The sequence below is a fragment of the Aythya marila genome (genome assembly GCF_965140915.1).
Source record: "Aythya marila genome assembly, chromosome: 1".
Classification (NCBI taxonomy): Eukaryota; Metazoa; Chordata; class Aves; order Anseriformes; family Anatidae; genus Aythya; species Aythya marila.
This window is the reverse complement of record NC_139042.1, coordinates 2,324,442-2,346,168: the sequence shown is the minus strand read 5'-3', so window position 1 is coordinate 2,346,168 and position 21,727 is coordinate 2,324,442. Positions and strand designations below refer to the sequence as shown.

General features: G+C 50.1%; 1 protein-coding gene across 1 annotated transcript; it reads right to left on the bottom strand.

Annotated features, from left to right (window-relative positions):
• Positions 1 to 2,643: 2,643 nt before the first annotated feature.
• Positions 2,644 to 20,025, bottom strand: MOGAT2 (monoacylglycerol O-acyltransferase 2; the record flags this gene model as incomplete). Its single annotated transcript, XM_082784750.1, has 6 exons — positions 2,644 to 2,798; positions 4,217 to 4,416; positions 4,575 to 4,749; positions 5,481 to 5,685; positions 13,891 to 14,069; positions 19,932 to 20,025. 6 exons carry the CDS (start codon positions 20,023 to 20,025, stop codon positions 2,644 to 2,646), a joined length of 1,008 nt encoding a protein of 335 aa, XP_082640876.1.
• Between the last annotated feature and the right edge of the window lie 1,702 nt (positions 20,026 to 21,727).

Here is a 21,727-nt window from a genome sequence, read left to right as displayed (position 1 = left end):
GAGCAGCTATGAATTATTATCCCTAATGTTATATTTAACATGAGCCCAGGCACTGACCTCTTCTGGGTTATATAGGTCCCTGAGGAATCAAGGACACGTTCCAGCCTGCGAGATAAAACTGACCTCAGACGAAGCCAACTATATATATATAGCCAATGCCCTTCTCTCACCCTGCTCCTCCAGCACCGTGGTCCTCTCCATGGGGTCTCGCATGTCCCCAGCTGCCCTGCCAGACTGCAGACAGCTCCCATGTCCTGTTCCCTGTTCCTCCCTGGGATTTTTTTCCTGATCACCTGTTTTCTGTCTTTTCTATCTCCCAGGATAGCATCCCAGGCCAGGAGCATCCCAGGCCAGGACCACCCCACGTAGGTGCCTCTCCAGCATCACCACCTTGGCTCCACAAAGGGAATCCCAAGATCTCCACTGGGGATCGCATCCTTTTTGTCTCTTCCCCATCAGGCTGGGGCAGGGTCACATCAATCCTGCAGATCCAATCCTTCGTGTTTGTACCAATGCCTTGCCCATGCCAGGGACCGGACCTCACGCCCTGCTTCCTCCCCTGTCCCTCCATCTCCTCAATATCACCACATCCAACCCAAATCCTTTCCCCCAGGTACAGGTGATTTCCACCCCAGCAGCAGCACTTTGCTTCTTTTCCCATCTCATCAAGGTTTCAGCTCCTTGTCCTCACCCCTGGGGACCTCTCACATCCCCACACACCCCACGGTGTCCTTGGGGACATCCCCATCACTCCCCACCAGCACTAATCCCCATGAGGGATCCCTTGGGAAGCCCAGAAGGTCACAGCAGTGTTGCTGGGATCTGCTGGGATCCTGGCACGACCAGGAGCAAGGAAAGCAGAGGAAAACATAGGAAAAAAATAATAAAAAAAAATAATCTGGAGTTAGCATAAATCTTGGGTGGTGATGAGCAGCAGAAGAAAAGGGTAGGAGATAATTGCTTCTCTTTTCCAGGTGCATAAATCTGCTTTGGCACCCCTGCCTTTCATTAAGGACAAAAAAAAGTCTTTTAATAGCAAACAAGCAAGAAATCATAGCAGGTGACCTGCTTTAGTTGACAGGATTATAATGGGATTAAAGGAGTGGTTTGAGATGTCAGTAAGGGCTCCATCCAATTTTTCCCTGTTACTGCTTGTTTTCTGGGAACAGGGCGGATTTGCAACCAGACATTCAGACAAAGAATCCCGTGGAGTGACTTTATCAGTGCTGAGCCGGGAGGAAAGGGAAAAGAATAAACCCCACACAGAGAGATATGGCCTTAGACATAATAATATCGCCAGTTTAGGGGCGTCTTTTCCTTGTTATGTGCAATTTTTGCAGCGGCAGTACCAAAAGCCCTGGGTGCAGTGCATGTGTGTGTGCTTTGCAGGATGCTCCTCGTGGATGGGGAGGAAAGAGGGAGGTGAGGGGAGAAGGGGAACAAGGCAATGGTGGAAGGTATAGGACGATGTCAAGCTGATCCGAGCAGATGGCTTCCTGTCACCTCGAACTTCCACGCTGCAAAATCCCATTAAGTGCAGAGTTTAAGGAAGTTCTGGATATCAAGAAGCAGTGGCTATTTAAAGCCCTGATCACCTGCCAAATGGGGCTTTATGAGCCACGTTTCCTGTCCCAAATCACTTCTCCCATCTCCTGCCCGTGCTCTCTCCTTAGGAAATGGCCCAGTTTGTGCCACAACAAGCTCGGTGATGGGACAACATGCTCCCACGGTGTCTGAGGCATTCCCATCGCGAGGTATCTGGGATTAAATTAATTACATTATAGCAGGATTCCTGGAGCCAGGACCCACAACTGGAAGCAGGGCAACCCCCCTGGAAAAGATTTGCCCTTTATAAAGGTTTTATTTCTTTCATGTCATAGGGGACAGGCTCATTTTGTTACAGAGAGTGCCTAGCACGGTGCTGGGAGCATGAGCTTTTGGTGAACTGTGGTGCAGGAGGGGAATAAAGAGCCCAGAGCAGCTGGACACAACAGCACCAGGCAGAGAGCAATCATTTGTTCATCAAAACAAACAATATTAAAAAATAAATTAAAAAATAAGCTAAGCAGAAATTACGACTCATCTTCCCATTTTTGCAGCCTCTCCCTGACCAAGGCATTAAGAGAGATTCCCATCTGTTATTTGAAGCAATGCTGAAAATTTTCCCTGAAGTCAGAAAACTGAAAAAAAAAAAAAGTTTTATTTTATAATAAAGCTCTTTATATCCTTTTAAATATCCTTGAGGAACAGACTTTTTCCAGCATGATGTTTTTCTTAGCTAGGCTGTGAATATGAAACTTGAACTAAACACAAAGGAAACAATAATTTATTTCTGCCGGGAAATATCTTCAAAAACTGGCCTGCAAGCCAGGCTGGAAGTATGACTTTTCTGCTGGGGGGTTTCAATAGTGCTGGTTCAATAGTGATGGGATTTTGTTCTCTTGTTATCTTGTGTGTGTCCTTCAGGGAGAAGAAATGAAAACTCTGCTTCTGACCCACACAAATGCTGGGAAAACCAAGTCCTTCTCCCCACGCTGCATGGCCCGTGTGTTACCTGTGACTAAAGGGAGGATGTGAGGTAGTCCCAGAGACAGGGGAAAACTTGGAGCCTGGCCTCCACGACTCCACCTCCGGTGAGGAGCTCTATATAAATTCGAGGTGACTGTCTTCTGGGACGTTGTATTTAGCTTTATGCTCCTCAAAGAGCTTGCACAGCTCTTCCAGGTATTTCTGATGGACTCGATCAACTTCTTCCTCGGAGGGCTTGTACTTCTTCTGCACTGGGATGGGTTTCCCAACTGGAAAGGGAGCACAAAGATTCGGTCAGGTCCCTCTGGATGCTTAGCATGCCTTATCCCAGAGGTGGGTGCCACTTTTCCAAGGACACGGTGGGCAGATCAACAGGACTGGTCGTGTCTCCTCTGGGAGACAGCACAGCCAAGGGGGTGGGAGGTGGAGGTTCAGCTCCTGCCTCTCCTGGGTCTCATCTCTCTTTGCCTCAGTTTCCCCACCTGCAGAGTTGGTTGATACCCTCTGCAAAGCTCTTTGAAGTGAAAAAAGATGCATCCCCATGCACTCCCTACAGCTACTCCTAACATCTCAATTACTTTTTTTCCAGGGCTAAACTAAATAATTTGATTGCCAGCACTGGAAAAAACCCTTCCCATCTCCCACAGCCACCAGCAGCAGGGGACAGGGAAGGCCCTGAGCTACCTCTCTTGCTCTGTGCTCTTCCCCTAATTGTGTTTGCCAAGCGGCAGAGGGCTCCGTCATCGGGTAAGAGTGCTCCTCATCAGCCTAATGAAGATCCTTTGTGATACTGCTGTAAAACCATTGAGACAATCCAACCGGGTTGTAAAACAATTAGGAGTAATTGCTGGCTGTCAAACCTGATCAGTGGGGTGAGCTCTGGCCTCTCCAAACAGCCTCTGTAATTAGGCTGATTCGCAGACCATCAACAGCGTTGAGGATCCAAGCTTGGAGTTGTTGAAAGCGGATGGAATTTCACCAAAACCAATGATTTTCTTGAGGCTTGGTATGGTCTCTGGTCAAACCAGCCCTGCTTGTTCATGGGGTTTGTTATTGGGGGTAGGTTGGGGTTTGTGGCTGCACCTGCACTCGGTGCTGAGCAAACCTGCAAACCACGTTGGTGTTGTCCTACTTGTGCTTCTGGAATCGGCTTGGAGGAAGTTCAACCCAAATCTACCACAGGGATTCGCACCCAGGAGGTGTGCTGGGGCTGGGGTTGGCAAAATGTTTGCTCTGAGACTTTCTCATTGCAGTTCAGATGGGCTGGGTTGTGCGGCAAGACCAAGCCTGGGTCCCAGAGCAGTGTATGTAGGGACCCACGTGTTATTCTTTCTCTGGGCTATCTCATTTGCTCTGAAGATGCTCCAACACCACGTTCAGCTGAACTCATCATGTCACAGCCTCCAGAGCTGCCCACAGGCTCAGGCACTCTCCCCCAATTACGTTTTTAAGATTTTCTTTGCATCTTTTGCTGGGGAATTTTGCTATCTTAGGGAAACCTTGTCCCAAAACCAGGAGCTTTTTATAAAAAGCTATGTCAAGTCTGGAAAGCCAAGATGGGTGAGCAGTTGGAGATGCTCAACAGTTTGCTAGCCCATGGCATCTTGTGCTCTCTGGCATGGTGTCCCAGCCCAAAATAAATCCCTGATCCCCTCTTTGGCCAACCTTGTGCTGGGGAGGGACTTACCAACGGTGTAGATGGGCCGGCGGTAGGGGATCAGCCCAAAGCTGTACTGTAAGATGCCTCTTGCATGGAAGAGGGGAAGGGAGACGCCCATCACCTGCTGGAGCCGGTGCTGGAGCCGCCGCAGCCAGGAGCCCTTGGGGTTGCTCACCTGCTCAAAGAGGTCGTTCTCCCCGAATGAAAAAGTGGGGACCAGCGGGGTGCTGTGGGGAGACAAACCCAACATGTGGCCATGAAGATTAACAAAACCCATCCCCAAAATCCTTCACCACCCGCTCAACTCACCAGGAACATCCCAGTGACCACCCACAGCCCAGAGCATCCCTCCTCAAGCACCCCCTGACCCCATCCCTTGCATCACCCTTGCTCGATGGCCACACGGACAAATCCCTTCCTATTCTTCAGCAGCAAGGTGTAGGATCCCGGGCGGGCATCCAGAGCCTCCTGAGCCCCACCAACGATGATGGTCAGCAGGTTCCCCCCACCTGGCCTCTGCAGCACGTGGGATGCACTCTCCTTGTCAGAGGACACAAGGCCTGGGAGGTAGAAAGGAAGAAAAAAATAACAACCTGGCTAACTGTGTTTTCCTCCCATTTTTCCCCATTATCCAGCTCTGGAGAGGTGCTCAGTGTTTATTTGCACAGTTTTCCTACGCTCCGGTAAATCTCAGCCCAGCTCTCCAGAGCGCTGCTGGATTCATGCATGGCTCTGCCCTGTTAATACATTTTTTATTTGATTTTTTTTGCTGTCTGGCCTACAAGCGAGAAACAGGGAAAAAAACATAGGAAAAAAGTAAACTGAAAACTAGCTGCAGGGAAAATCTGTTTCAGCTTGTTGTCAGATTAAACCATGTCCCACCCTGAATCCTTCCAGAGTCAGTGAAATGTTGGCTTAAAACACAGGAATTTCAGTGCCTGTTGTTATTTAAAAGTGACATTTAGTGCAGTTTTGCCCCCCCTGATGTTATGTGCTTACAAAAATTAGAAATCTGTAATTCAGAACCAGCAAAACAATGTTGTTTTGGTTAAACAGAAAACTTAAAAAACATAAAACATACTTTTCTGTTTGGTAAACAGAAAACTAGCTATTTAACTTCAGAGAGACTTTGGGTGCCACCTCCAGTGCCCAAGTCCATGGATGGGATCAGGTTGGCCACAGATGGAGACAAACGCTCCCCTTGATCATCTCAAGCCTCCCTTGTGCTTTCACCCTTCTTTCCCCCAAAATCACCCAATTCACCCACTTTTCCCTCTGCTGTTGTGCTTACCTCCAGCCATCAGGTAGTCCCTGAGGAAGGGGACACGAAACCACATGGAGAGCATCATCAGGTGCGGGGTGATGCCCGGGAAGAGCGTGGAAAACCCCGAGGCCTCCGTGCAGAAATTGAGAAAGGCTCCCACGGCCAGCACCCCGTGGGGGTGGAATCCCATCAGGTAGTTCTGCCTGGGGTCCAGCTCCGCCGTCTTCACCAGCTGGGCACAGGGATGGGCCATGGGTTAGTGCCATCACCTTGGGGATGGAGCATTGGCTATGGAGATATGGCAGCGGGGCTCTCGGGGGGGGGCCCTGGCACCCACCGTGCCTTCTGCTGGGAAAGGTCAACTGAAAAACTCCATTTTTTTTTTCCCTATGATGTATTTCGTTGCCTGTTTTCGTATTTCCCCCCACCCTGTGGCCCAAAATGACTGTTCCAGTGGCACAGTTCTTTAATCGTAGACTCATAAATTGGGGTTGGAAGGGGCCTTCAATGATCACCTAGCCCAACTTGATGATCTACACCTCCTGCCTGATCTGGGTGCCCAAAGCCCATGCTGCTTTCATCTGGCCTCAATGCTGTTGGGAACCTCTTTTCTTTAAAACCTCCTCCTGTCCATTTTCCAATAAGGAAAAGAAATGCGCTCAGTGTGCTTCTCCCCGCCAACCCTTCGAGTGCCCCGCTCCCATCTGTAGGCAGGTTGCAGCTAATGGTGCGTGCACTTTCGTGGAAGAGAATGGGTGAGAGTCACGAGGGTCTGTTTTTAACCTTGTCACATCACGGCCAATTTCCCACCTGTCCTACAGCACTGTTGACTGTCCGTCTGTGCCTGCTGCTAATGAGGGGAGCGAGCAAACAACGGTGCCTGGGTGTAGAGGTGGGCAGAGGGGGGCTGTGGTGATGAGCCCCTGCCATGATGTGCTCATTTTTTGAGTGATTTCAGCTCGTTTCCCTCATTGTTGGCCTCCTGCCTTTTGTCCCTGTGTGAGAGGAGAGGAGAGGAGAGGAGAGGAGAGGAGAGGAGAGGAGAGGAGAGGAGAGGAGAGGAGAGGAGAGGAGAGGAGAGGAGAGGAGAGGAGAGGAGAGGAGAGGAGAGGAGAGGAGAGGAGAGGAGAGGAGAGGAGAGGAGAGGAGAGGAGAGGAGAGGAGAGGAGAGGAGAGGAGAGGAGAGGAGAGGAGAGGAGAGGAGAGGAGAGGAGAGGAGAGGAGAGGAGAGGAGAGGAGAGGAGAGGAGAGGAGACGAGAAGAGAAGAGAAGAGAAGAGAAGAGAAGAGAAGAGAAGAGAAGAGAAGAGAAGAGAAGAGAAGAGAAGAGAAGAGAAGAGAAGAGAAGAGAAGAGAAGAGAAGAGAAGAGAAGAGAAGAGAAGAGAAGAGAAGAGAAGAGAAGAGAAGAGAAGAGAAGAGAAGAGAAGAGAAGAGAAAGAGAAGAGAAGAGAAGAGAAGAGAAGAGAAGAGAAGAGAAGAGAAGAGGGAGGCTCTGTCCTAGGATTGCAGCCATGCTCCAATTTATGGGGGTGACAGCACTGTAGCTTTCAAAACCATTTTTCAAACCAGCAGCCAAGTGAGGCTTACAGGAGGAATTGCTTTGGCTACACGTAACCAAGCAGTTCCTTCCCAGCTCTGTTTCTGAGTGCTCATGTTTCCTCTTGATGCTTTCCACTGAGATCACCCTGTGATGTATTTTACCTGTGGTAGTGCATACCTATTTTCAGCTGCCAGATTTTTCATATTTCTCTGCATTACCACATTATTATTATTTTTTATTTTTTATTTTTTTTAGGCTATTTATGGCCACAAACAAAGCTAAAAGCAATGCCAGTTGTTTTAGCAATGCTCCTGGATAACAGATCTGCTTCTGATACGTGAATCTTTGCATCCCTAGTGGCCTCAATACCATTAAATCTGTATCCCCACCAGCCATAGCTTTGGGCCTTTAGAATCACCTATGATTTATGGGGCTTGAACCTAATCCATGTATCCAGCTCCTGGCTCTAAGCCATGAGCAATAAGAGGGTAGGAGCCTGGTTGCTCAAGGGTTGATGGATCTAGTCGATGTATCTGCAGCAGCACTGCCCACACCTGAGTGGCTTTGGTGATTTAATTGCCTCTTCCAGCTTTGTAAACCGGAGGGGAGGGAAGGTCCCCGTCCTTGTCACAGTGTCTGCTCCTGGTTTGGGCCAGAGCTTACTGAGAAACGAAGGAGCTTGAACAAGGTCAGAAAGGAAACCTGTCGCAGACAAGAGACCTGGGCAACGTCCCTTAAGCCATAGGTCGGTCCCCTGAACGCCAAACCACCCTTCTGGAAACTCTTTAATGCAGTAATTCAATCCTCCCACTTGTTTTATCCCTCTGTTTGTTCACTCCTTCCTCCTCCTGCCAGAGGTCACACACAATGGGCTGCTCCCTGTCCTCCAGGAAAGTTAATACCTGATGCCACACAGCCCACATTTTGTCTGTTCTGGCCCCAAAATGCTTAACCAGTCTGCCTGGGGGCTGCGGGGCTGGGGTTGAGGTGCAGAGGGGTGGCACTCTCCTCCTCCTCCTGGCTCCTGCCACTTCTGCACCTGCCGGATAGTGCCTGCTGCCCCGGGCTTTCTGGGTGAGTTGAGCCTTTAATCATTGCCAAAGGACTCGAGGGTGCAGCCAAGCTGGTTTGTGTGCAAACATCTAAGGGAGACAAGATCTTGGCACGGAGATTTCTTAGTAGGGCGAGACCAGTTCCTGATCCCGGTGCTGTCTGCTGGGTGCCAAGCTAATGCCTATGACCCGTGGCCCCAAGGCAAAGAGCTGCTGTTGGCTTTTAGTGGTGGGTTTGGGAGGCTTGGATGCAGGGCAGAAAGCCTTCTCCATCCCAGATCTGTGGTTATCACAGCCCTCCCAACTCAAACTTTAATTTGGATTTGAAGGATGGGGTCTGCTTTACCCTTCCCCATGGATAAATGCTTTGATAGCTGCAATTGTTCAGTGCTCCCAGTGACTTCTCGGTAGCAAACCCTCCCCTTACCCTGTCTACACAAACGTAGGTCCAAGACATGGGTGAAACCCTGCCCCAGATCCCCCAGATCCTACCGAGGACTGCTGAGATCTGCCCCACGTGCCATCCTCAGCCACGTTAGGGGACTGCACGCGAAGAACTGCAGCTCTGATAAGAGACCACGTAGCGGTGAGGATCTCAGGCATACTTAATTTTAAACTGGATTAGTTAAACCGCATTAACATCCCCAGTAGATGCTCTTAGCTGGAATTAAAGTGGCCTTCGTTTGGTATTTGTTTTGGATTTTTAATTCATTTTGGAGGGGAATTAAGCTAATTGGAATTAGGGCTTCTGAGTGACTGTATCAGCACAGGAGTTCAGCGCTGGTCTAACGAGGAGGTTTTAATTCACCCCTTGAGACGTGGCTGGGGGTTTTTGGGTGTCACCTGGACTGTTTTGCTCCAAATGCAAAAAAGCAGGAAGCTGGTGTGAAAATAAATCCCTCCCTGAGCCCAGAGGTTTACACCAGCGTGTCCTGGGGACAGAGCGATTCCCAGCCCCAAAGCCAGCCTTGTCTGTAGGGCTGGAGGGAGCCAGAAGTGGTTAAGTGGGGAATTAGAAGGAGCCAGGCTGTGATGAGCATGGGTGCTTGCAGATATTGCAGTGCTGCTATTGTATTTCTATCCCACCCTGACCCCAAACTCCACTTTCAATGATGCTATACCCATTCATCTGCTTTTAAGCAGGGTAAACTTCTGTTCAATTTTACTCTAAGCAAAGACCCAGGTGCCTTGCTGTCCACCAGGCACCTCCAAAGAGCATCTCCCATGGGAGGAGGCATGCAGCCAGTGTCTCTGCAGGATGAAACCACTGGAGGAACAAAGAAGGAGGAATTTGACCAAGAATGGAGGTGGGCAGGTCACTTGGCTGTGCGCTGTGTTTGCCTTCTTCTCTCCTCAACCAACAGAAGGAAGCCAAATGAATAGCCAAGAGTGCTTGAAATCAGAAAATATATTTAACGTCATGGGCCACGACACAAGATCCCCAGTTACACATAGTACCCTGCTCCCAGGAAAAGACAGAGAACGTTCCTGGCAAGCCCTGGTTCACGAGGGCTTGGACCTCTCCCACCCTACGTACCCCAACACACAATAACCCCAGTCATGGTTTATGCAATTGTGAGAATGAATGAGCTAAGGGATGGAACCATCCCAAAGCAGAGCTCCTAGGGGTCCGCAAAGTCTCCAGTGATGCGTTTTATTTCTGCAAACAGCAACGAAAAGAAAGCCAACGAGTGGCCAAGCACAACGGCAGAAGTGGAGGCTCTGCCAGGTGCTGTGGATAACCAGGTCCAGCTGGCACTTAGATAACCCCACAGCCGGTCAGAAATCTCCTGTGGCTCCTCAAGAGGGGGAAACAGCACCATGAAGACCACAGGGACCTTCTCCACACAGTAGGAACCTCTCGGGTTGCCCCAAATAAAGCCGCTGGGAGCCTGCTGGGGTTGCTGTGAATGATGACAGAACATGAAGACAAGATTTGTCTCTCTAAGTCCTCCCCTTTTTCACATTCCTGGTGCTTCTCAGAGGTTAACAATGACCTGGAGGCAGGCTGGTGACAGCAGCCTTATGCTGGCTGGAGGGTTTGGGGCTGGGGAGAAGAGGCAGTGAAGGTGTGCGATTTCTTGGCCACATGATAATTTGTTCTTATTTTAGCACTGGGTATATTCTTCATGATAAAGGGGTCACAATGATAACAGATGATCCTTCTGGTGGAGAAGGAGAGGTGTGAATGGAGATGAGGGTTTGGGCAGAGACCTGGCAGTGGCAGGCACATTACTGCCTGTTTATTGAGCACAGCATAGGTAGGGCCAGCCACGGTATCCAAAATCTCTATGGAGGAACCATCAACCCCCAGCAGGCATCACCGATACCTGCTCAACCACGGACTGCCCGGAGAGATTCATTTTGGGATATTTCCCCCCCTTCTAAGACTCAGCTGAGCCCAACATGTACTGCAGTCATATCGTGTGGTTATGGAAAGGGAAGGGAAGGGAAGGGAAGGGAAGGGAAGGGAAGGGAAGGGAAGGGAAGGAAAAAGGGAAGGGAAGGGAAGGGAAGGGAAGGGAAGGGAAGGGAAGGGAAGGGAAGGGAAGGGAAGGGAAGGGAAGGGAAGGGAAGGGAAGGGAAGGGAAGGGAAGGGAAGGGAAGGGAAGGGAAAAGAGAAGAGAAGAGAAGAGAAGAGAAGAGAAGAGAAGAGAAGAGAAGAGAAGAGAAGAGAAGAGAAGAGAAGAGAAGAGAAGAGAAGAGAAGAGAAGAGAAGAGAAGAGAAGAGAAGAGAAGAGGAGTTGAAATACAGGGGGATGAAGCAGAAATAATCTTTCTGGGCAAGGTCTTGGGCACTCCCCTGGATTTTCCACGCTTTATTTCTCACCTGCCTTTTAAAATCACCCCAAATCATTCGGATCCTGCCTGACCCTATTATCGCCAATCCCCTAACTAAAATAGGCTGAGCTCCAAGGAGCAAAACCGAGCAGCAAAGCGTTTTTTTTTTTTTTTTCTGCACGGGTAGGATCGGCAGAGGGTGCTCCTCGCCCGCGCTCGCAGCCTGCAGGCTCCTGCGTGGCAGACGCTTGCTGCAGCAAAGTGCGACTTCGCTCTGCCTTAATCCCCAGAAAACAGATGCTCGTCCCAACCTCTCTTCCCTTCCGCAGCCGTCAACATGCCCCGAGATCCTGTAAAAGCAGCGTTTAAATCCCCTCCTTGAAATACCAGAGGGCAGAGCGGCGCAGGCAGCTCTTGCTGCCTCCCCACCTCCAAACCCTGACACTTGACCAGGGATTGGGGAGGATTAGGAGCCACGTTTAATCTTCCCAGAATACCTAATCCTCATGGGGCTGAACGAACTCAATCTACGCACAAACACAGCCCACGGTGCTGGGTGCCCCCCAAATCCCTCTCCCAATTTATCCCCATTTTTGCTGTTTTTTTTTGGGGCAGGGCTGGATGTGCTCAGACCAAGCTCAAGTCCTTGTGAAAATGGTGTATGGGATGGGAGAAAAAAAAAGTTTCTTTACAGTGCTTAATTTCCATGCTGCTAGGAGCAAATCAGCCCATGCTCGGAGGTATGAAATGGTCTGCCACACAAGGAAAAAAACACATTTGGGGAAAAAAAAAGCTAGGAGGTGGGGTATGAAACAAGGCAAGTTTTCCACCGTGCTTTTTTGGACCCTCTGTGACTTCTATACCAGCAAGGACAAAGGCTCCTCCAACCATCCCTGGGGGTGTTCAAGGAGAGATTGGACGTGGTGCTTGGGGACAGGGCTTGGTGGTGACATTGGTGGTAGAGGGGTGGTTGGACCAGATGATCTTGGAGGGCTTTTCCAACCCTAATGATTCCGTGATCCTATGAAACCCTGCCTGACTGCACCCAGAACCAGAGAGCTGCAGCCAAAACCAGTAGCCATGCTCCCTCTGCTGGTCTTTCCTCCTGGCTGTGCCACCCAGGGAGGGAAGGACAGACGGATAGCCCCAGGAGGGGCTGTACACGGCCAGAAGAGGTGTCTCTGGGCTCAGGTAGCAGCTATGTGTTAGCAGAGAGGTTGGTCTGACACTGCTCAAACTGAGGCTTAATGGCCAGAAACAAACGACAGAATATATATTAAATATAGCCATGTGGATAGCTCGCAGCAATTCTAACCTTAAAATAATTACTAAGGAACCCATTTGGGGTTTCCTATTAAATGCTGCAATGCACTATGTGTCCCTTATGGTAAAACCCATCAGGAGCTCTCCTAGCTTGGGTTCCCATCCCTCCCCAGGAGACTCTGATGTACTTTTGGGGGGCTTGCCTTGCAGCTTAACCAAAAACCCTTAAATCACTGCAAAAGCTCCCGATAAGGGCCCTGGACAAGGGCCTGGAGAAGTCTGGCTAGCATTTGCCAGCTTCCAGCACAAAATTAAACCATCTCCAGCAGTGAGGACAGAGGTGATGGTCCAGTTAAGCCCAGCACATCTATTTCTACCAGTTGTACCCCGATCTGGTGAGAGGCGATCCCTGTTTGCACACTACCACTAACTGGACACAGTCACAGCCTTTTGCTTCTTCACCTGCACCACCCCAAGAGTCATACCAGGATGGGATGAAAATTAAAATGAGGGGTGGTGGAACAAAGGAGAAATCAAAAAGCTCTGCTTTTCCTGGCGCAACATATGATTTTGGAGTATTCTGGAGGTGCTTCCTCCAGAACAGAGTGGTGTTTCCACTCTGATGACAAGCAGCAATGTTTGCTGGGACACGCCGTCTGTGCAACAGGGTTGTGGCAAAGCCCACATTTTACCTTCAGCACTGGGGTCAGTATGCTACTGAGCTGTGACTTGCAAAAAGGGGTGACATGACATCAAAAGACACACTTCAGGCACCATCATTTTGGTGGCAGATATGCCCAAGTGAGTTGCTGTAATACAAACATGCATTGGATCCATTCAGAAATGGTAAGAGAGATCCAGACAGACCCCACCTATTCTTTTTTGTTGTTGTTGTTCAGCCCTGATTTCTGCCCTGAATTAACCTCCTTACTTTCAGGGCTTGCTTTATCATGTGTCTTTCAAGAAAGGGCAGTGGCAGCAGCGGTCCAGTCCACGCATTATAGAGGATGTGCACTAAAAGACGCCTTCCAGAGAAAAATTCCCTGTATGGCAAGTCACAAGCTGCAAGGGAGATGTGGACATTGGACAGTGCTGACTTTGGCACTCGGCTGCAATGTTTCCTCTAGGGAATTATCTTTTAAATTCCCAGAGTAAAGCATAGCTTGATTTACCCTGAAAACACTCTCCCTTGCATAGCCTATGCTGCTGCCTTGCTCAGCTACGCACAGACCTGTGATGGCTCGGAGGCAGGACTTCACCGTGGTCCATGCATTTGTGTCATGCCAGGGGGAAACTAAATAAAGACTGAGGGTAAAAGCCTGCCACATGCACTAAAGTAAGTCAGGAAATATGAAAATCCCTTTCAGAGAAATGGCATCTCTGTGATACTGCCCAGGACAACTCTGCTTTGACCATGCAGCCTCTTCTCCAGTAGAGAAGGCTGATCTTGCAGGCTTTGGTCAAAATATGTCTCTACATCCACTGGGTAAGTGCTGGGCACAGAAGAGCAGATGAATTGCAATATATCATGGGAAATGGGCCGGGGGAGATGTCCCCATCTGCTGGAACGCAGCAAGGTTAAATGGGTGCGTAAAAGGTGATTAAAGGATGTGATTGGGATGATATTAGGTCATGAAGTCATTTGGAGAGCTGGGAGGACAATTTTGGCCTCCTGCCTTCATCGCTGACCTCCAAACACCTCCTCCCCATGCCACCTCCAAGCACAAAGGAGGTCCTGAGGCTGGCCCTTAGAGTTTGGTCCCCAAAATCCCTAAAAGCCAAAAGGATTGGCAGCGCTTACCTTGACGGGGAAGTAGTCCCTCATGTATCTCCAGACGATGCTGTTCCGTAAGAGCTGGCTCCGTCTCCCTCCTCTGCTGGGTGCTTCCCTGTCCGTGAGCCACCACGCGGCGTAGAGGGCACTGAGCAGCCAAAAACGTGTGAACAGGAGGCCGATGAAGAGAGCTACGCAGCACTGTGCTGGGAGGAGAGAGGGAAAAGCAGCGGTGAGTTGGGGGGATGAGTTAGGTGGGAACGGTTAGGAATGGTTCTCCTGAAGGGACTCAGTCTGTTTGGCCCTCACATGGAGCCCAAGCTTGAGCTGAGCTCAGTTCTGGATTATTTTATCATTGTAAGGCACCTTTGATACAAAGAGATGTTGTTTTATTTTTCCTATCTGCCCCAGGAACTGCAGAGCAGCTTAACCCCAGTCCTTGCAGAGCCATCTATTTCTCCAAATTTCTCCATCTCTTTCCCCCTCTTCCCTCCAGACTGATGGACTTCTGTCTGCAGAAGGTCTTGCAGACCCCATCTCCATTCCTTTGCTCCAACCTCTGCCGTATTAATGTCTGTGTTTTATCCCAATGCTCCTGTTAACATCCCCAGATGGTACCTGGCGTTTTGGGATGGCAGCAAACCAGGGCACCGTGTTCTGTCTGCACAACCCTGACCACTTTGTCCTGACCCACGGTTTCCTCATTTTGAATTACTGTCCACGATTACTTCATTTTTATCTTCCCATGTATAAGAGTTTACTTTTTATTGATTTTTTCTTTCTTATTGATTCTGGACCTTTTCCTCCACTTCTTGGGCTCACTTTAAGCCCTAATCTTGGCCTGCAGAGGATTTTCAGTCCTTTCAGCTTGGTGTCATCACAGATTTTATAAGCATGCTCTACTTCATTCCCCAACTCATTAATGACTTGGGACTTTCCCAAGTCATTAAAGACCTTCCTGCGTTGCTTCCAGTCAGTGCTCAGCGTTGTCCTCTACCTCCTGCCTCCCTCTCACCCTGCGTTTTGGCAGGAAAACAAGAGAAGAAAAGTCTGTGTGCCAACAAGCATCGCTTGGCATATCAAATCCCACCCGAGCCCAGCACTGGGTGTCTGCACAGAAACTGGGAAGCACTGGTGACCACTGGGTAAAGCAGATACCCTGCAAAGTGCCTGGGAAATAGCTGAGCTGTGTCCTCTCCGCATGCCCTCCTGGAAGCCTTGGTGGCCCTGTCCATTAGGGTGCTGTCTGAGAAGGGAAAGACTGAGCAAAAATAATGTATTTGCCTTCCCCAGCTCATGGATTACACCGTGGGTGGTGTTTTCTGTGTTTTGTTCTACCAGAGAAGAGGTATATGATGCTATATATTGAGGTCTCCTTTTAATTCCTTGTTGCTTTTACTATGAAGGGACCAAGGGACAAGCCTCAATGCAGTTTTCTCTAAAAAAAAAATGTGTTTTTCTATGATGCTGTCCCTGATGCCTGACCTCTTTCAGGTTTTGGGAGCATTTCACGTGTTCTCGGAGGAAGAGAATATCTTGATAAGGATAAGTAGATTTGGTCTGCAGTCTATTTTTGTCGTAAGTCGCCCTGATCCCAGAGCTTTGTGTGTTCGAACAAATAAATGCCACTTTTTTAAAGTGCTGGCATGATGGTACTGATAATTCCTACTGGGAAAAAAAAAATAATAAAAAAAGGAATAATCTAACAGGATCCTAAACCTTCTTAAAGCTGAAATGGGATTTCATGTCCTCATGCAGGCAGGAGCACTGCAGGGAGCAGTGTTTGAATGGGATGGCAAAAGCAAGCACCTGGGTGCAGAGCATGGGGAAGCACTGCAGAGCTCTGCACAGTTCCTCAAAGCTCCAGGTCGGGACAAACTGCTGCTGCTGGTGCCACTCCTTTGAAAAGTCACAACCACAATCTTGATAACTCTCAAGGAAAACAGCATCCAACATAAAAGGAAGCTCCAAGGTCCAGACGACGCACAAGCGCTGCTCAGGGAGGTCGCAGGCTGTGCTGCACCTACCAGCCAGGTCATCACATCTGCTGCAAAGCTGTGCAATGCCTGATTCTCCTTTTATCACGCCGTGCAAAGCTCAAGGTATGCCCTGCACGGTGGAGGAGTGGCTGCGGTCCAGCTCCAGGCACTTATCGTCCAAGTTCAGCTTTATCTTGCAGCATATAGTAATTAATTTCTCCCTCGGTTCATCTGTGATGCAACGTTTTTTGGCAGGGCGGGATTTGCACGCGGTGACCTTCACTCAATATTAAGTGCTTGTAAAATCTGATGGCGTTCTGCTTGCTGCAAGAGAAGCACCCATTCCTGCGCCAGCACGGACCCGACTTGCTAACAGACACTCGTGTGTCCTCTCCTCAAACTCTTCAACAGGAGCAGAGCATCCCCGATCCACAAGGCACTGAAAAATAACATCCCATGGGAGAAAGGGCCAAATCCTGCAACCATTTGAGTTAAGGGCTAGAGATAAGGATCGTGCTGCAGGACTGAGATTTATTTAGGTTCCTACAGATCCCCAGGCTTTCCTGATTCAAGGAAGATGAGGAAATCCACGGGTTTCTTGCCTGCCCTTCCCTCGACCAGCAGCCACTTCAGAGCTGCGCAGATGACAGCCGTATTTTCCTTGGCATCTGCTTTCCTACAAACAACTGTCATTTTCTGGGCTCCCTGCCAGGCGTACACTTTAAAGGATATAACGAACATGGCATTAGGCCCTCGGCCAGGGAATCTCAGCAGATATCTCCCTTCTGGGGCCAAACTGCAGCCGACATACCACCCGCCGTGCCCACGCAGCAGTCCAAAAAGGGCCATCAGGTCTCAGGAAAGCTTCTGGAAGCGATGGCAGCCTGCATGGTGATGGGGATGGGGAGAAACCTGCAAGTCCCCAGTTCACTGGAAACCAGTCTTTGAGCCCCAACAGGTGCCAGGGATCCCAAGGATGGGGACTGCAGGTGCATGAGGCACACACGTGGCACTGGGATGTGGTTATAACATTGCCTTTATATTATTTTTTAAGGGAAAGGGAGGGGAATATTATTTCCAGTATTCGGCCATAGCATCCCTACAATACCCACCTCTCTGCCCCATAGCCCCCTTGTTTGCCAGCCCCAAGCTCCAACCTTTCAGGCCGCCTGGCTTATGTCTTTATGAGACTTTCGAGGAAGGCATCGTCACGGGTCTGAGGGCACTGTGTCCTTGCAGTCACACCGGTTTGGTTATCTGGAAACGGCCAGATAATCCTAGGCTGGGCCGAGACTGTCTACAGCCCTATCTGCACTGCCATGGAAAGCAAGGAGACACCCCTTCAACCTAAAACCAAAGGGCCCTTGGCAAGGAGAGCGCCATACAGACCCTAAACCTCACATTTTCTGTTCAGGCCAGGCGCCAGGAGGTTTCTCTGCCCTTGTCCATGGTGAGGTGTGTGGATATTTTGTTCTCCAGGACCTGGCACCTCGCATCTCCATGGCCAGAGGGGAGGCAGCAAAGAGAAGGCACATCCACATGGACCTGATGGCCTTCCTGGCTGCCCTCGCAGGCCGGGCACTTTACTGAGAAGGTTTCCCTCAAATAAAGGGACCTCCTGAAGGAAAAATGAAGTTTTTGGTGGTGGGCATCCTGGGTTAAGTAGATTTAATGTGAGCTGCAAGTCCCTCTCCAAAGGGAACCAAAAACCAGAGGAGGATGCTCTGCAGGGTCTATCTGCTGAGCAGAGGGGTGCAGAGGTTTCAGGATGCATCTCCAAAGGGAGATGAGATGCTACAGAGGTGGAAAAGAACTGGATGGAAAAGGTCTGGGCATGCACTGCTGCTGGCTTGGCAGAGAGGTGAACCCTGCTGCACCAAAACCATGGGTATGCCACATATAACACACATATGTGCCATGGGCTCCACGTGAGCCCTGAGCTATAAGCACATGGAAGACTTTTTTGGCCAAGTCGACACAGGAACCACCTCCCATTAAAGAGCTGTTGGGCCCGACACTGCTGCTCACCCAGAATTTGCTCATTCAGCCTCAAATAAGGGGAACAGCTGCCTTCAGAAAGAGATTTTGGGCATCGCAGCAGCCCCAGAGCAGGTCAGACTCATGCTGCAGCTGCCAGGAGGATTTGCAAGATGCTCGTTGTGGTCCTCAGTGCCAGCCCAGAGCTCTCAGCACAGACGAGCCGAGGCTGTGGGCTACTCTCAGCCACCCAGGGGCTGACACACGCTGGCACTGCATGCCCTTTGAGCCAGCTTCACCGACTGGAAGGGTTCAAAGGCTGGCTGTGCTGTGCTGGCTCTGGAAAGACAGCGGGCACAGGACTCCTGCCCCTGCCAGGGGCTGGTTAGAGTGATGGCGTTAGCTGGATAGCGTGATGGGTTAGCGTTACCCATCCTTGCACCATGAAATCCCCTTCCAGCAATCATCAGCATCCAAAGTAGGTGAAGAGAAGGAGAAATGAGCCCCTTGCGGGGATGCATTTGCACAGCCATGGCAACTGCAGCCCACAGCCGTGCAGCCGAAGGGCGATCTCTGGCCAAAGGGCTGCAGAAATGTCTGGCAGCAGGCAGCTGTGTGTTTTCGAGAGCCCTTTTCTGGCTGCAGAAGGAAGCATGGAGCTCCTTTTCCTGCAGGAGGCAAAACCTGCATTTCAAGCAGCTCCACGTTACCCTCTGACCACAGAGAATTTCTCCTTTCTGCCCATTTTTTGGCTTTCATCTGGCTCCAGCAGTCATCTCCATCCCTGAAAAGCCAAGTGCCAGCCTGCTCCTGGTACCAAGGAGGAGCAAACCTACCGTGCAAGTTGTTTTGCTGGAAAATAATCATTAATACTCCTTAAGCCCTGGCTGCATCCATGCTGGAACAAAGGGACATGTTTCTGCATCCCTTAACATCACGGCCACATCTCCACTACCTCCCATCCCTGTCAGGCACCATGGAAGGAAACATGGGGACAGGGGCAGGGAAAGAGCCAAAATGCACCCCAAAATGTCCCCAGTCTGGTTGATCACATCCAGGGCTTCATGTTCCTTTCCAGATCTCCAACATCCACATCTCCTTCTGCAGGGTGGTTTCCAGTGTAGAATCTGGCAAAGTGTTGCTCAGCAGGGGCCAAGCCTTTGCCACAAGGCAGGCAAGCAGCCACAATGCCTGGACCAGTATGGCCCAGTGCTCCCAGTCCACCAGACGCTGGTGCAGAGGTAGCCATTCACGCCACCTCCCAGCCTGGCTCCTGATCACCCTGGATGGTTTTCACCCTCTAATAAGCTGGCTTTGTCTCTCCCACCTTCTCATTTCCTTAGGCACATGGTTTAGTAAGTAATGTTGGTGGTAGGTGGATGGTTGGACCAGGAGGTCTTGGAGGTCTTTTCCAATCTTACTGATTCTCTGATTGCCTGGTCCATCCTATCCATAACTGCACATCTCTCATTTCCAACAGCAACCGATGCCCTCCACAAAGCAGCGAGTTTGTCAGGGGCCCATGTTGCTGCTGTGTTTCCTCTCCAATCTGACTGGATTTTCCCCCAAACCTGCCCTTTTGGGGCAGGCAGCAGGGTCTGCACAAAGTGGGGTTTCAGTTCCCAGGGTTGCAAAGTGGAGTCCCCGTGTTCTTCCCATCACACCACCCCTCGGGCAGAGGAATGTCATTTCTCATGACTAATGTCATTTCTCGTGACTAATGCTGAATGGGGAAGCACTTTAGACCAGGAAAACATGAAACCCAAGGAGCAGGAGAAGCTGAAACCCCCACAAGGCTGCATAAGACCTGCAGATATACAAACACAGACACACAGCCTGGGGCCACCCTGCTGTGATCGGTGGTGAGGAGAGACAAAAATGATGAGGAGAAAGAAGATGCTTTGGTGAGATGGAGACACCCATGCTGAAAGACAGAAGCATGTGTGCAGCATCTCCTGCTAGCCACTGGCCCTAACATGGCTTGCGAATCACTGCAGGCTCCCTAAATGCCCCTCTAATGCCTCTCTCCTTCAATCCCAGACCCTCAGTCTACTTGGGTTGGGGAAAAAGCTGCTCTGGTTCCTCAGAGAGGAAAAAAGAGCTGCCTCTTACCTAGACCCAGGAAGCTGAAGACCCACTGGACCACCGACGCAGTCTGAAGCCTTCTCTGCAGCGGCAGAGAGAGCGGAGCGAACTCGATCTTCATCTTGGCTCTGCGTGTGCACCTCAGAAGGAGAAGGAAGCTCGGCAAGTGGCGAATGCAAAGTGCAAAGTCACCCGTCAATATTTACCCAGTCTTACAGTATAGGGGGTTGTGCAACGTGCAATGGCACGGGGAGGAGAGGGACGGTGCTGGGAGGTGTCACCAGCTTTGTGCCAATGTGAAAGTCACCACGTGGTTAGACGGTGAGGGTTTCAAGCTTTCCCCACCCAAATCCAGGAGTTAAACTCCCGTCAGGACCAAATTCTGCCTTCATGTGCCTGTCACCTTCAAATTTCACCATATTTAGGTGCTTCCAGGGATCATCGGACACTTGTGCATGTGAGCCAGGCATGACCACACGTGCTTTATTGCCCCCTTGCCTACAAGCCCCCCGTGCATGGCAGGTGGGGACAAGAAGAAGGGCCAAGCAAGGGCAGGACACTTGTATTTGCTGATGATACGGAGCTGAAGGGACCACGTGCAAGTCTCCTCCAGCACTACAGCTTTGGAAAAGGAAAATCCAACCACCCTTCTTGCTGAAGCAACTACAGGAGAGAGCAAGAGAGAGATGTAAGGAAGGAGGCTATGGGAGCAGTATTGACTGAGGAGGGAGGAAAAATGCTTTTCTGAGGAGTGACTTTATGATTCAAAATATGTAGTGTGTAGATAAAGCTCAAGGCTGTGCCTGCTGATCGTGCAAAGGGCTGGGTGGGTTTCAGTGTGAGCCATGGAGGCGTGCAAACAGTGCACGGGTGTTTCACTGGGGTGCACGAGCAGGCTTACGCCTCTGCCAGAGGATGGATGGAGGATGGGGATGGATGGATGGGTGGATGGATGGATGGGTGGATGGATGGATTGGTGGATGAAGGGATGAAGGGATGGATGGAGGGATGGAGGGATGATAAAGGGGTGGGTGAATGAATGAGTGGGTGATTGGGTGGGTGAAAAGGTGGATGGACAGGTGGGTGGGTGGATGGATGAGGCAGATGGGTGTCCATGTGTATCCTTGCATAGCCTTACATGGCTGTATGAGAAAGGAAACACAGCCTCCTTTTTGCATTTCTGCCTCCAAGCAGGTACACACGCTGCACCTTTGACAAGACACGTGCATCAAACTCCGCCCTACAATTTTTTGCGTGGAAAAAAATCAGAAATTTGGGAAAAAAAAAAAAAAAAAAAAAAAAGAGTCCTTATAGAACTGACAAGCTGCTCAGGTAAACAAAGAAATCATCTCATGGGAGGACCAAGAAAACCAAGGGTCTTGTTGTAACCAGGATACAGAGTAATACAGCTAATAGACTGAATTAAACAATAAGCTGATCTGCTACGAAAGCACCGGCGTACATACAAAGGCGTTGCCTGCTTGTCTAAGGGGCACTTCAAATCCCCAAGCTCACCGTGCCCAGGAATTACGGAACAAAAGTAAAAACAACCCTTGGCAAAAGCAAATCAGAGGTGCTAGCTGACAAATAATCCTCCCTTTTGTCAGGCCCTAGGAACACGCCAAGCTATACGGAATTTGCAGCTTTTAGACTCCATTTTCCTGAGTTGTTACAAACCACACGGCTCTGGTAAAACCCCAAGGGCTCCTTTCCAAAAAAACACCGGTTGCTTTCATTGAGCTAAATCTGGCCCAGGTGCCGTTTGCATCCCTCCCCTTCCCCATCCTTTGTCTCCAGGGCCTGTCTGCTTTGGAAAGTAAAGG